The sequence below is a fragment of the Bufo bufo genome, chromosome 2, assembly GCF_905171765.1.
Source record: "Bufo bufo chromosome 2, aBufBuf1.1, whole genome shotgun sequence".
In the NCBI taxonomy this organism is placed as follows: domain Eukaryota; kingdom Metazoa; phylum Chordata; class Amphibia; order Anura; family Bufonidae; genus Bufo; species Bufo bufo.
In genome coordinates, this window is record NC_053390.1 from 256,899,080 (window position 1) to 256,914,674 (window position 15,595).

Below are 15,595 nucleotides of genomic sequence, written 5' to 3' on the forward strand. Positions count from 1 at the left end.
AAGACATGTCTAACGGCATATACAGCAAAAATAAGAAAACTCAGCACCATCATAAGCACTGTCCACTTGTCAGCAAGCATTGCACTATCTATATGACCACTTCCAGACTCTGATAATATGGCGCTCTAGTTCACCCCCATGAACACTAGAGGGCGGGCGCAACTTTTCCCCTGGATTTTCAAAAGGTGAGGCGAATAGGAGCGCGTGGTTGGCTGTCAGCTCAGTGACGTCAGTGACCATGAAGGCGCATGTGACCAGTGACGTCACGGACCTCCTCCTAACAACTCCATTCTAGCATCTACCGTCTTGCCTAGGGCATACATGAGGACGGAAAGATGGCGCTGTTCATATGGAGGGCTTGTAGTTGTCAGCACTCGCTACACGGGTAAGAATCCGGTATATGGCGCCTTCACGGGACATGTAGGGTGGAGTGTGCCGCCTGTCACAATTCTTAGTGGGTTGAGTAGTAATGTAGTGTCTGATGCGATGTTTTCTTCTGGTTCTAGCTTCTTGAAGGCAGGACGCTTACTCCAGAGCGGGGTGTCCACCAAGAGCTTCCACTCCAGTGAGTGTACTTCCTGTCTGTGAGTAGTGTGACAGTGACACAACACACAAGTAGTCAGGGACATGTATGGTGACTACATGAGCTCATGTCACCTTGTCCTTCTTTCCAGATGGCAGAAGAAGACTATACGCTGCGTCTGCTGCTGTGGGCGTCCGGGTCAGACCCCTTTATTTGTTGCTGGGCAGCGGCGGGGGCTATGCCGGCTACAAGCAGTATGAGGGCTACAAGGACCGCCAGCTACAGAAACTTGGGCTAGAGGTTCCGCCAAGAGTAGCCTACACCTGGGAGGTAAGGCGCTTCCTGCTCTCTTATGTGGTAGGACGCTATTAACCCCACTTTTCACCTTCCTGCCCAGGCCATTTTTGCAAATCTGACATGTGTCACTTTATGTTGTGATAACTTTGGAACGCTTTTACTTATCCAAGCCGTTCTGAGACTGTTTTCTCGTGACACATTGTACTTCATGCTAGTCGTCATAAATTTGAAATCCCAAATTTACCAAAAATGTTGAAAAATTAGCAATTTTCAACATTTTAATGTCTCTGCTTTTTAAAACAGAAAGTGATACCTCATAAAATAGATATTACTAATCATTCACCATATGCCTACTTTATGTTGGCATCATTTTGTAAATGCCATTTTATTTTTTTGGGGAACGTTACAAGGCTTAGAATTTTAGAAGCAATTCTAAAAAATCTTTAAGAACATTTCTAAAACCCACTTTTTAAGGACCAGTTCAGGTCTGAAGTCACTTTGTGGGGCTTAAATAATAGAAACACCCCATAAATGACCCTATTGTAGAAACTACACCCCTCAAGTTACTCAAAACTGATTTTACAAACTTTATTAACCCTTTAGGTGTTCCACAAAAATTAAAGGGTTTCTGTCACTTGAAAAATGGGTATTAAGCTGGCTGACATTAGCGATGTGCTAATGTCAGCTGAACATAGCTATATTAGTGCCATCTCACTGCCTGAAGCCTTTATTGAGAAAAACTAACTTTTATAATATGCTAATTAGCCTCTGGGGGGGGGGGGGTCGTTGAACCTGCTCCTAGAGGCTCCGTTTGCCCACCTCTTTTCACGCCCTTCTTCTCTTGATTGACAGGACCAGGGCAGCCCTGCTCTCCTCCCGCCAGCCATGTCTGCAGTGTAAATCTCGCGCCGTTCAGTATTTGGCACAGGCACAGTGAGGGAAGGATGCTCAGCGGCTGCTGGCTTCCTCACTACGCCTGCGCAAGATTTACACTGCAGACACGGCCGGCGGGAGGAGAGCAGCGCTGCCCTGGCCCTGTCAATCAAGAGAAGAAGGGCGTGAAAAGAGGTCGGCAAATAGAGCCTCTAGGAGCAGGTGCAACACCCCCCCCCCCCTGCTCCTAAGGGCTAATTAGCATATTATAAAACTTAGTTTTTCTCAATAAAGGCTTCAGGCAGTGAGATGGCACTAATATAGTTATGTTCAGCTGACATTAGCACATCGCTAATGTCAGCCAGCATAATACCCATTTTTCAGGTGACCGAAACCCTTTAAAGGAAATTGGAGATAAAAGTCTAAATTTCACTTTTTTGGCAGATTTTCCATTTTAATCCAATTTTTTCTTTAACACAACAGCCAGACAAAACTTAACATTTATAACCCTGATTCTGCGGTTTACAAAAACACCCCACATGTGGTCATAAACTGATGTACGGGCGCAGAAGGAAAGTACTGCTGCATGGTTTTTGGAAGGCAGATTTTGCTGGACTGGTTTTTAGATGCCATGTCCCATTTGAAGCCCCCCTGATGCACCCCTACAGTAGAAACTCCCAAAAGTAACCCCACTTTGGAAACTAGGGGATAAGGTGACAGTTTTATTGGTACTATTTTTGGGTACATATGATTTTTAATCGCTCTATATTATGTTTTTTGTGAGGCAAGGTAACCAATAAATGGCTGTTTTGGCACTTGTTTTAAATTTTTTACAACGTTCATCTGACAGGTTAGATCATGCGCTATTTTTATAGAGCAGGTTATTACGGATGCGGTGATATCAAATATGTCTACTTTCTTTGTTTGAGTTTTACATAATAAAACCATTTTCTAAACGCCATATTTTTCTAATTTTTATCGTCTTGTGCAGGGGCTCATTTTTTGCAGGAAAAGTTGACGTTTTTATTGGTACCATTCATTTTTGGGTACATATGATTTTTTGATCATTCATTATTACACTTTGAGGCAAGGTGACCAAAAAATTGGTTGTTTTGGCACAGGTTTCATTTATTTTTACAGCGTTTAACGTGAGCAGGTCGTTACGGACGTATCAATACCGAATATGTATACTTTTTATTTATTTCAGTTTTACACAATAATAGCATTTTTGAAACAATGCGGATACAGCAGGGGCCTGGCTATCTGTGACTGCCAGACCCTTGCAGTGATCGGGCGCGCACCATGACGTAATCGTACATAAAAATGCGGGAAAGCACCTGCCGCCATGACGTACTATTATGTCATATGTCGGGAAGGGGTTAAAGCACCATTCATTCCATGGCGATGTACGTACATATGATAGGGGGTGCACATACATAATACAGACAATTGCACTAAGCAGGATCAAGAGGAGTTACAAACTGGTACAGATGGAGAGAGCCCTGCCCGTGAGGGCTTACAATTAGGGATCAGCAAATCGACTTTGGATGTTTCATCCAAAGTCGATTCGCATAAAACTTAGAATGTATTGGCTCTGATAAGCCAAGACTTTGTGTAATAACTTCACAAATTAATTTATACTGTGAAAATTATAATTTTTTCCCCCGAACTTAGGTTCGGTTCCAAGGTAGAATACATTCTAATACTGTACAGAGCTCCTGCTCTGTACAGTATTAGAACAAGGTTTTATGCGAATCGACTTTGGATGTTTCATCCTTCATCCTACTTACAATCTACATGGTATGTGAGAATGACACAGTAGGAGAGGGTGAAGCTGGTCATGGCGGTATAGAGGCAGCAGTCAAGGGTTACTGTAGCTAGTAGTCTTGTCTGAAGAGGTGGGTTTTCAGGTTTCTTTGAAGGATTCCACTGTAGGTGAGTTGATTGTTGGGTAGAGAGTTCCAGAGTGTGGGGTATGCAAGGGAGAAATCTAGAAGTGATTGTAGGAAGAGGTGATAAAGAGGAGACGAGAGAAGGTGGTCTTGTGTGGATGTATCGGAAAAGTAGCCCAGATTTACGGGGTAATATGTAGTTAGAATTTTTGAACTGAATTCGCTGGGCAATGAGGAGCCAGTGAAGGGATTGGCAGAGGAATAAACGGGGGGGAGAGGTGGATTAGTCGGGCAGCAGAGTTTAGGATAGATTGGAGGGGTGCGAGGGTGCTAGATAGAAGGCCACAGAGGAGGATGTTACAGTAGTCTAGGCGGGAGAAGATGAGGGCGTATACAAGAATTTTTGCAGACTCCTGTTTGAGGATGAGCGGATTTGCAAGAGATTTTTAAGTTGGAGGCGGCAGGTGGTGGACAGGGCAGAGTCAAAGGTTTCTCCAAGGCAGTTGATCTGGTTGACCGGGGAGTGTGCGCAGCCATTGATCGTGATAGATAGGTCTGCTGGGGGGGTTAAGTATATGGGGGAAGGATAATCTGTTTTATCCATGTGAAGTTTTATAAAGCATGAGAAGGAGGATATAGAAGATAGGCATTGTGGGATTCTGGAGAGTACAGTGGTTTGCCTGTCGTCAGCATAAGTGTTACTGAAATCCATGGGACTCTATGAGCTGTCTCAGACCAAAGGTGATAAAGTAGATTGACAAGAGCAGGGGGTCCTAGGACAGAGCCCTTGAAGGACACCAGCTGATAGGGGACGTGACAAGGAGGTGGTGTGCGAGTGGGAGACACTAATGGGGTCCTTATCAAAATGGTGTACAGTAGAACTGGCTTAGACTTCTTTCACACTTGAGCTTTTGCCTTATCCGGCAGGGATCAGCAAAAACACTTCCGTCATGATAATACAACCGGCTGCTCCGTTATGAAACAGAATCTGGTTGTATTACCTATAAATTAGCCATGAACTGATCCTACACTAAAACCATTGTAAGTCAGTGGGGAACGGATCCGGATTCTATTTTGTAAAGAAAAACTGATCGGGCACTATTGACTTGCATTGTGTGTCATGCTGGATCCGTTTTCCTCTGCATTCCATTCTGCGGTTTGCTCTCCGGTATGGGAACTCAACCAAACGGAATAGAACGCGTTCTGGTGCACTCCGTACTGTTCAGTTTTGTCCCCATTGACATGAATGGGGACAAAACGGAAGTGTTTTTTAAGACCCTCTGCTGTAATAGTGGTGGGAGGACAGTTCAAGTAGCTTTGAGGCATATGGGAGAAGTGTTTCGGGGGGCCCCCCCCCCCCCCCCCCCGATAGCTAGACAAAGACGAAGGGTCAAGGAAGGCTTTTTTGAGGATGGGGGTGATGGCAGGGATAAACACTATGGTGAGGTTGGGGATAAGGTGTGATCGCATCGGTCAAGTGCACAGTTGGTGAGATATGACCAGGAGAGTAGTGTGGAAAGGTTTTCCCTGTATTGTATCTAATGCATGTAACCGTGTCAATCCAGCACTGTTACTGAGCTTTTCAGAGTCATTTAGGTAGTGTGCAGGTTTAGGACTTAGTTCACACCTTGTTTGTGTCCTAAGGAATGCTGTTTGATTTACTTTTTAATATGGATCCAATTATTAAAGAAAAATAAAGAGGGTATCAGTTGGTTGCATGAGGTTGGCATTCTTTTGTCAGAATTTTTTTTTTTGTCTTCTATGTTTGGTGCCATGTGCTTTTGCCTTGAAAAAAAGGAAAACGCTCCTTCAAGAGGTTGTGCAAGAATGGGGAGTTTTTTGGCAAGCAGCCCTATTCTACAGGATCTGCAAATGGAAGCTTACTTACCCTGCTTACCGGGACTGGCTCCCCAATCCTTCTCTGTCTGCGATGCTCCGCTGGGCTCCAGTGATATCAACATCCGGTTTGTCATTGCCGCAGCCAATCCACAGGCTCCGGCGGTGTCGGGCTCTCCATAGACCATGTGACTGTTTGTCATGACGCAAATGGAGCCTGACACCGCCTCGGCTCTGGCTGCGGCAATGTTAAACCGGTTGTTGACATTTGCTGAGCCAGTGGAGAATCGAAGGCTGGGAGAAGGAGCAGGAAGCTGGTAAGTAAGCTTCCCGTTATAAGGGTTCCATTCACACGTCCGCAATTTCGTTCCGCATTTTGCGGAACGGAATTGCAGACCTATTTATTTCTATGGGGCAGCATGATGTGCTGCCCGGACACGAATTGCGTACCCACACTTCCGGGTCCGCAATTCCGTTCCTGTAAAAAAATTGCGGACAAAAACAGGCATATTATATTAGTGCCGGCAATGTGCGGTCCGCAAAATGCGGAACGCACATTGCAGCTGTCCGTGTTTTGTGGATCCGCAAAAACACGTTGCCGACGTGTGAATAGACCCTTAGGGTCCATTCACAACGTCCGCAAAATGGGTCGCATCCATTCCGCAATTTTGCGGTAACGGGTGCAGACCCATTAATTTTTAATGGGGCCGGAAGTGCTGTCCGCATCCGCATTTGCGGATCGGATCCGCACTTCCGCATCCGTGCTTCAGTTTCGCAAAAAAATAGAACATGTCCTATTCTTGCGGACAATATTAGGCTTTTTCTATTATAGTGCCGGCGATGTTTGGTCCGCAAATTGCGGAATGCACATTGCCAGTGTCTGTGTCAGTGTCCATTTGCGGATCCGTAGAACACATACGGTCGTGTGAATGGACCCTTAGTCCCTGGACAAACCCTTTAAAGGGGTTATCTGCAATTTTGTTTCATTTATTAATAGACTGCATCCGCACAGCTCGCATACATTGTGGGTTGTAACCGGGCTAGGATCATGTGCCGAATGTATGGCACGTGATCCAGAAATGCCTGTAACCTAATGTTTACCGAGGAGCGCAGGTCCGGTAAGAATATTCTCAACCTTATTATCACTGTTTAAAGGCTTAATCACATAAAGGCGAGGATCTCTAAAAAAAACAATAATTGTGGATAACCCCTGCAAAGCGGTTGTCTCTTTGACAATACCATATAGGGTACACAGGGCCCCCTTTGTTATGAATGGTGGGAGTTTCTGCGTTCACTTTCCACGGATCAGATCTGTCCTAATCTTGGGACAATACCTTTTATCCTACAAAAAACACACAACAATACCGACTCTTTGGAAAAAGTTGGGTTGGCCCAATACAAACCTTTGTGCCCTGTACAATGTACAGTATGTATGCTTCTTTTCTTCTGCCAAGTATTTTTATTTTTTTTTGTGAATTCAGCTAAAGTGTAAGGCCCCTTGCACTAAATCCGGACCCATTCATTTCAATGGGGCTGTGCAGATGAGCGGTGATTTTTCACGCATCACTTGTGCGTTGTGTGAAAATCGCAGCATGTTCTATATTCAGCGTTTTTCACGCAACGCAGGCCTCATAGAAAGAATGGGGCTGTGTGAAATCGCAAGCATCCGCAAGCAAGTGTGGATGCGGTGCGATTTTCACTCATGGTTGCTAGTAGATAATAGGGATGAGCAACCCCAGACCCCATTAAAGTAAATTCACTGTATTTATTTTCCCTTATAACATAGTTATAAGGAAATAATAGCATTCTTAATAGAGAATGCTTAGTAAAATGTGCCTTGGAGGGGTTAAAAAATTAAAAAATAATAATTAACTCACCTCATCCACTTGATTGCGCAGCCGGCATAGTCTTCTTTCAAGACCTGCAAAAGGACCTTTGACGTAATCGCGCTCACCACGTGGTGAACGCGGTGATGTCAGCGCAGGTCCTGCTGAATGAAAATAGAAGGATCTTCTATATTCATTCAGAAGGACCTACGCTGACGTCACCGCGTTCACCACGTGGTGAGCGCCGATAAACGTCATCAAAGGTCCTTTTGCAGGTCTTGAAAGAAGACTATGCCGGACTGCGCAATCAAGTGGATGAGGATGAGTTAATCTTCAGTTTTTTTTTTTTTTTGTTTTTTTTTTTTTTTAACCCTCAATCGACATTTTTGTAAGCATTTTGTTATAACCATGTTATAAGGGAAAATAATAACAACTAACCGTTGTCAAAACTGACTGAAACTGCGTGTGCACTTGGTACGCCCGTGTGAAAGACGCCTAAATGCATAAAGCCTATTCCAGACAGGATGGCTGTGCCTGGTACTGCAGCTTAGTCCCATGTAGGTTAATAGGACTGAGTCTCAGTATCTGGTATTGCCACACTCCCATATGGGTTAACAATGAAGGGGACACAGCGATTGTAGGAGTGCCACGGCCTCTTCATGGTACTGATCAGAGGGGTCCCAGGGGTAAGATGCCTGCAGATCAGCATTGATCATCAGTGATTAGTTCCAGAAAACACTGGTAAACCGAGGTACAATACACCTGTCTATGGTCAAACATGGATTAATTAAGTCAGACTTTCCGTTTGAAGGGGTTCTCCCATGAAAAACAATTATCACTAGGGATGAGCGAATTGACTTTGGATTAAACATCCAAAGTTGATTTGCATAAAACTTATAATACTGTACTGAGCAGGAGCTCCGTACAGTATTAGAATGTATTGGCTCCGATGAGCCGAGGTTATTGTTTCACGAAGTCTCGCCAGACTTCGAGCACTAACTTCATAAATTAATTTGTACTGTAAAAAAATCATTTCCCAAACTCTGGTTCGGTTCCAAGTGGTACCTTGGAACCGAACCCGAGTTCGGGAAATGTTTTTTACAGTAGAAATTAATTTATGAAGTTATTGCGCAAAGTCTCGCGAGACTTCGTGAAACAATAACATTGGCTCATCAGAGCCAATACATTCTAATACTGCACGGAGCTCCTGCTCCATACAGTATTAGAACAAAGTTTTATGCTAATCGACTTGGATGTTTCATCCAAAGTCAATTCGCTCATCCCTAATTATCACCCATCCACAGGTTAGTGATCGATGTTTGTTTGTTTAATCGTTGGCTCCCCCACGATCAGTAGGTAGTTAAATGGAGTGGTGGTCAAACTCCTAAGGACTCTCATTTTAGCGATTGTGGCGGTTATCTTTCCGTTAGGGTGATAAATATTTTTCGTCTTAATACAGGAAATTAGTGGGTGCATTCACAGCCATTTTTTCAGCCTGTGCAGTAACTACTGATGTGTTAGGAAAACCTTTGCTTTGTTTTGATGCTTATTTTGTGTTTTTAAAAGTATACTACAACTGAAGACATTTCAGATATGGTTTGTTGGTTAAAAAAAAATCGGTGGAAAATATTTGATAAAGTACTAAATGGTGCTGCCAATTTATAATGCTTTTCTACCTGTGTGAATTTACTGTTAGGTCTGTTTCACGTGAGCGCATTCAATGCGAGAAATAGTCAGTGTGCCAGAAGTATATCCCATCCTGAATACTGCTCCTATGACATGGACTCGTGGCAATATGATGACTTATAATGCTTTGTGTTCCTGCCCGATTTCTGACACACTGAGCATATTTCTCCCACTGAATACGCTCTTTTGAACTTACCTTAGGCCATTAACTCATGTTCAATCTGGCATTAGTCCACGCCGAAAACTGCTTCAGATCTTTCAGAATCCCATGCACGTAAACAGCGTTTCTGCAAACCTGTATAGGGTGCCTGAAAATGATTCCAGTGAAATCTGCCCTCCAAAAACCATATGGCGCTCCTTCCATTCTGAGCCCTACTGTGTGCCCATAGAGCAGTTTGCAATCACATATGGGGTGTTTCTGTAAACTGCACAATCAGGGTAATAAATATTGAGGTTTTATTCGGCGGTTAACCCATAAAGTGTTACTGGAAAAATGGATTAAAATAAGAAAATCTGCCCTGAAAAGTGAACTTGAAATTTCACTTCCATTTTGCTATGAAACATCTAAAGGGTTAACAAAGCTTGCAAAATTAGTTTTTAATAATTAGAGGGCTGCAGTTTCTAAAATGGGGTCACTTATTGGTGTTTTCTATTATGTAAGCCGCATAAAATGACTTAACTGAATTGGTCCTTTAAAGTATAACTGTCATATTTATTTATTTTTTTGAGTATTGGATTGTGGTGATTATTATCTCCTTTGTGGCCCTATTTCAACTTTTCACTGTGTATTCAATTACCCCTTAATTCCACATTTTTGTCCCCTGTACTGCCTGCTTTTACCTGTGCTTAAAATAGGGTTGCTAGGCATGGTCCGTCTATCTGTTGAAGGACGGAGGACGCAGAAGCAGGCTGCGTGCAAGGTCAGATTACTGACAGCCAGGGACTGTAGGTAAATGATTAAAGCCAGGTCCTCCCCAGCAGCTGATAACAGTGCCTGGGCTGTGTGCACTTCTCCCTGTCCCTGCGCTTGGCAGACGCTCCCTCACTCAGCAGAGCTGGAGGATGCAGAGTGGAAGCAGCGCACACCAGGGAAGAGAGATCTGCCATCTGCTCAGTGTATAAATGAGAGCAACATGTGGTAAGAGGACTCCTTTGTGCTGCAGGAGATTAACCCTTTAGGGGGAGGGCTCTGGTTACTGACACTTTTGGGGGGCAATTGTTACTGGCTAGTGAGGGCAGGCGGGATTAGCCTCAGGGTGAGGGCAGTGGCGGCCATCTTAACTGAATAGTGAAATTGCAGTTTTATGCAGACTGGTTGCTAAGGGCTGAATCTTATTAAATATGGGGTAAGTCAGTCTAATAGTAACTGATTCTGGAATATCATGTTATTAGTAACTACATATATGAAAATTTAAATTAGGGTCTAAGTGTGACAGTTATCCTTTAAAAAGTCGATTTTTGAGACCCAGTGTATTGGAGCTGCAACTTGTATTTTGGCCAGCAGGTGGCAGGCCAACTTAAGAAATGAGCAATTCTAGTACTAATATGGATCTATAAGAAACATAATGGTACAGAATAAAAAAACAAACATGAGCTACAAAACCATAAAGTATAAAAATTTAAATCACTTCCCTTTTCGTGGAATAAAAAAAATACATAAATAACAAAAAATATGAACATCATAGGCATCACGGGGTAAAAAAGGGTCAAAATGGCAGATTAGCTATTTTTTCATTGCTTCTCTTACCCCCAAATTTTTTTAAATAAAATGTGATCAAAAAGTCACCCAAACTCCAAAATGATTTCAATAAAAACTACATTGTCCCGCAAAAAATGAGTTCCTCCACTGCTCAGTAGATATGATTGTAAAAAAAAAATAAGTTATGGGGATCAGATTATGGTGATGTAAAAAAAAATTTTTTTTTCAAAGTCTTAATTTATTTTTACACTATTTAGGCTACTTTTTCACTAGCGTTAATATTTTACGGTATTGAGATCCGTCATAGGGTCTCAATACCAGAAAAAAGCGCTTCAGTTTTGTTCCCATTCATTGTCAATGGGGACAAAATGTAACTGAACAGAACGGAGTGCTCCAAAATGCCTTCTGTTCCGTTCTCATACCGGAGAGCAGCATGCTGTGGTTTGCTTTCCGTCCTGGGATGCGGAGCAAGAAAACGGATCCGTCCCCCATTGACTTTCAATGGAGTTCATGACTGATCCGTCTTGGCTATAGAAGACATAATACAACCGGATCCGTTCATAACGGACACAGATGGTTGTATGATCAGTAACGGAAGCGTTTTTGCTGAACCCTGCCCGATCCAGTAATAACGCAAGTGTGAAAGTAGCCTTAGACATAAAAAAAAAACGATACACGTGGTATTGTTGTAATTGTACTGACCCAGAGAATAAAGGGCATGTGTCAGTTTTGCCTCAAAGGGAACTCCATAGGGACAAAACCTGTAAAACGGTGGAGGAATTGCATTTTTATTTATTTTTCCCATTTCCACCCAACTTTGACATCTGGAAGCTGTGATCGTGACCTGTAGCCTAAACTCAGCATGACCTGGGCACTGACATGGCCGAGGAGGGTTGCTCACAGCTGGAGGCCAGCATCTGCAGCCTTCTCCTCCGCTGTCAGAATGGGCTGGCCCCTCTTTCCATTCCCAGCCCCTCCAGAGGTCAGAGTCATAAATTAGCAAGGACGTGTGCCTTGTATCACAGAAAAGGTAAAATGCTGGACAAAGCTAAAGGTCCACATTTCTTGCTTACAGTATATCTAGTTTTTGGAAAGCTGGGTGGTGATAACTATATAGCTAGCGTTATAATTCCCAGAAAAATGTCTACCCAGTTATTTACTGCTGGAGAGGATGGGAATTTACCAGAAGAATAAGGCTAGTGTGCAGATGAGATTTACTTTGCTGCCACTGTAAATGCTACCATGTGGACATGACCTCCAAAAAATACTTAAAACACACCATACACTGGGGGTCATTTATCAAAGACCGGTCTTTTACGCCTGTCTTTTAATATCTCCTGTGCTGCTGGAGGATGCGCCTAATTTATGATGATATAATATTTCACATGACCCTCTGTACCCAGGAGGTCAAAATTGGTATTTCAATAGTCTGCGACGATAAATTCCTGTTTTTGGTCTTATCATTTAAAATATAACTTTTATTCTTTCTTTATTAAACAATACATTACCACGAAAAACATAAAGTGAACATGTTAAAAGTACATATGGAGGGCTACTATATTTGGGGCTGAGGGTATAATGTCTCTACTTTGTTGGCAGATCAGAAGGACATTACTACATATCTCTCTGGGAGCGGAGTGTAGTCTATATAATGATATAACCTATATCACCATAATTTATGTCTGCAATGTCAGCCGACACCAGGCATTCTGTCATCCAGACTGCACTCCATTAGCTGATTACCCTATAGAACAGTGGTTCTCAACCTTTCTAAAGCCGTGACCCCTTAATACAGTTCCTCATGTTGTGGTGACCCCCAACCATTACATTTTTTTCCTTGCTACGTCATAACTAATTTTGCTACTGTTATGAATTGTAATGTAAATATCTGATATGTAGGATGTATTTTTATTGCTACAAATTGAACATAATTAAAGCAGAGTAATTAATCACAAAGACATCCACAGATCCCCCCCCCCCTAAACAGCATCCACAGATCTCCCCCCTCCCCTAAACAGTGCCATCCACAGATCTCCCCCCTCCCCTAAACAGTGCCATCCACAGATCTCCCCCCTCCCCTAAACAGTGCCATCCACAGATCTCCCCCCTCCCCTAAACAGTGCCATCCACAGATCTCCCCCCTCCCCTAAACAGTGCCATCCACAGATCTCCCCCCTCCCCTAAACAGTGCCATCCACAGATCTCCCCCCTCCCCTAAACAGTGCCATCCACAGCTCTCCCCCCTCCCCTAAACAGTGCCATCCACAGATCTCCCCCCTCCCCTAAACAGTGCCATCCACAGATCTCCCCCCTCCCCTAAACAGTGCCATCCACAGATCTCCCCCCCTCCCCTAAACAGTGCCATCCACAGATCTCCCCCCTCCCCTAAACAGTGCCATCCACAGATCTCCCCCCTCCCCTAAACAGTGCCATCCACAGATCTCCCCCCTCCCCTAAACAGTGCCATCCACAGATCTCCCCCCTCCCCTAAACAGTGCCATCCACAGATCTCCCCCCCTCCCCTAAACAGTGCCATCCACAGATCTCCCCCCTCCCCTAAACAGTGCCATCCACAGATCTCCCCCCTCCCCTAAACAGTGCCATCCACAGATCTCCCCCCTCCCCTAAACAGTGCCATCCACAGATCTCCCCCCTCCCCTAAACAGTGCCATCCACAGATCTCCCCCCTCCCCTAAACAGTGCCATCCACAGATCTCCCCCCTCCCCTAAACAGTGCCATCCACAGGTCTCCCCCCTCCCCTAAACAGTGCCATCCACAGATCTCCCCCCTCCCCTAAACAGTGCCATCCACAGATCTCCCCCCTCCCCTAAACAGTGCCATCCACAGATCTCCCCCCTCCCCTAAACAGTGCCATCCACAGATCTCCCCCCTCCCCTAAACAGTGCCATCCACAGATCTCCCCCCTCCCCTAAACAGTGCCATCCACAGATCTCCCCCTCCCCTAAACAGTGCCATCCACAGATCTCCCCCCTCCCCTAAACAGTGCCATCCACAGATCTCCCCCCTCCCCTAAACAGTGCCATCCACAGATCTCCCCCCTCCCCTAAACAGTGCCATCCACAGATCTCCCCCCTCCCCTAAACAGTGCCATCCACAGATCTCCCCCCTCCCCTAAACAGTGCCATCCACAGATCTCCCCCCCTCCCCTAAACAGTGCCATCCACAGATCTCCCCCCTCCCCTAAACAGTGCCATCCACAGATCTCCCCCCTCCCCTAAACAGTGCCATCCACAGATCTCCCCCTCCCCTAAACAGTGCCATCCACAGATCTCCCCCCTCCCCTAAACAGTGCCATCCACAGATCTCCCCCCTCCCCTAAACAGTGCCATCCACAGATCTCCCCCCTCCCCTAAACAGTGCCATCCACAGATCTCCCCCTCCATAACAGTGCCATCCACAGATCTCCCCCCTCCCCTAAACAGTGCCATCCACAGATCTCCCCCCTCCCCTAAACAGTGCCATCCACAGATCTCCCCCCTCCCCTAAACAGTGCCATCCACAGATCTCCCCCCCCCCCTAAACAGTGCCATCCACAGATCTCCCCCCTCCCCTAAACAGTGCCATCCACAGATCTCCCCCCTCCCCTAAACAGTGCCATCCACAGATCTCCCCCCTCCCCTAAACAGTGCCATCCACAGATCTCCCCCCCTCCCCTAAACAGTGCCATCCACAGATCTCCCCCTCCCCTAAACAGTGCCATCCACAGATCTCCCCCCTCCCCTAAACAGTGCCATCCACAGATCTCCCCCTCCCCTAAACAGTGCCATCCACAGATCTCCCCCCTCCCCTAAACAGTGCCATCCACAGGTCTCCCCCCTCCCCTAAACAGTGCCATCCACAGATCTCCCCCCTCCCCTAAACAGTGCCATCCACAGATCTCCCCCCTCCCCTAAACAGTGCCATCCACAGATCTCCCCCCTCCCCTAAACAGTGCCATCCACAGGTCTCCCCCCTCCCCTAAACAGTGCCATCCACAGGTCTCCCCCCTCCCCTAAACAGTGCCATCCACAGGTCTCCCCCCTCCCCTAAACAGTGCCATCCACAGGTCTCCCCCCTCCCTAAACAGTGCCATCCACAGGTCTCCCCCCTCCCCTAAACAGTGCCATCCACAGGTCTCCCCCCTCCCCTAAACAGTGCCATCCACAGGTCTCCCCCCTCCCCTAAACAGTGCCATCCACAGGTCTCCCCCCTCCCCTAAACAGTGCCATCCACAGGTCTCCCCCCTCCCCTAAACAGTGCCATCCACAGGTCTCCCCCCTCCCCTAAACAGTGCCATCCACAGGTCTCCCCCCTCCCCTAAACAGTGCCATCCACAGGTCTCCCCCCCTCCCCTAAACAGTGCCATCCACAGGTCTCCCCCCCTCCCCTAAACAGTGCCATCCACAGGTCTCCCCCCTCCCCTAAACAGTGCCATCACAGGTCTCCCCCCTCCCCTAAACAGTGCATCCACAGTCTCAAGGTGCCATCACAGTCTCCCCCCCTCCCCTAAACAGTGCCATCCACAGGTCTCCCCCCTCCCCTAAACAGTGCCATCCACAGGTCTCCCCCCTCCCCTAAAACAGTGCCATCCACAGGTCTCCCCCCTCCCCTAAACAGTGCCATCCACAGGTCTCCCCCCTCCCCTAAACAGTGCCATCCACAGGTCTCCCCCCTCCCCTAAACAGTGCCATCCACAGGTCTCCCCCTCCCCTAAACAGTGCCATCCACAGGTCTCCCCCCTCCCCTAAACAGTGCCATCCACAGGTCTCCCCCCTCCCCTAAACAGTGCCATCCACAGGTCTCCCCCCTCCCCTAAACAGTGCCATCCACAGGTCTCCCCCCTCCCCTAAACAGTGCCATCCACAGATCTCCCCCCTCCCCTAAACAGTGCCATCCACAGGTCTCCCCCCTCCCCTAAACAGTGCCATCCACAGATCTCCCCCTCCCCTAAACAGTGCCATC

The 15,595-nt window shown here is 46.1% G+C and overlaps 1 protein-coding gene across 5 annotated transcripts in view; it reads left to right on the plus strand.

Annotated features, from left to right (window-relative positions):
- The first annotated feature begins 235 nt into the window (after positions 1-235).
- The window catches only part of PISD (phosphatidylserine decarboxylase), a 63,337-nt gene continuing 47,977 nt past the window's right edge, over positions 236-15,595 (plus strand). For 3 of the 5 annotated variants that reach the window (XM_040416461.1, XM_040416462.1, XM_040416467.1), the window contains exons 1-3: positions 236-385; positions 507-565; positions 675-853. In XM_040416461.1, coding sequence (XP_040272395.1) covers positions 336-385; positions 507-565; positions 675-853 — 288 coding nt within the window. In that variant the 5' untranslated portion in view covers positions 236-335. Of the gene's footprint in view, positions 386-506; positions 585-674; positions 854-11,473; positions 11,663-15,595 lie in introns of those variants that run through there. The other 2 variants (XM_040416464.1, XM_040416465.1) reach the window with 2 other exon arrangements.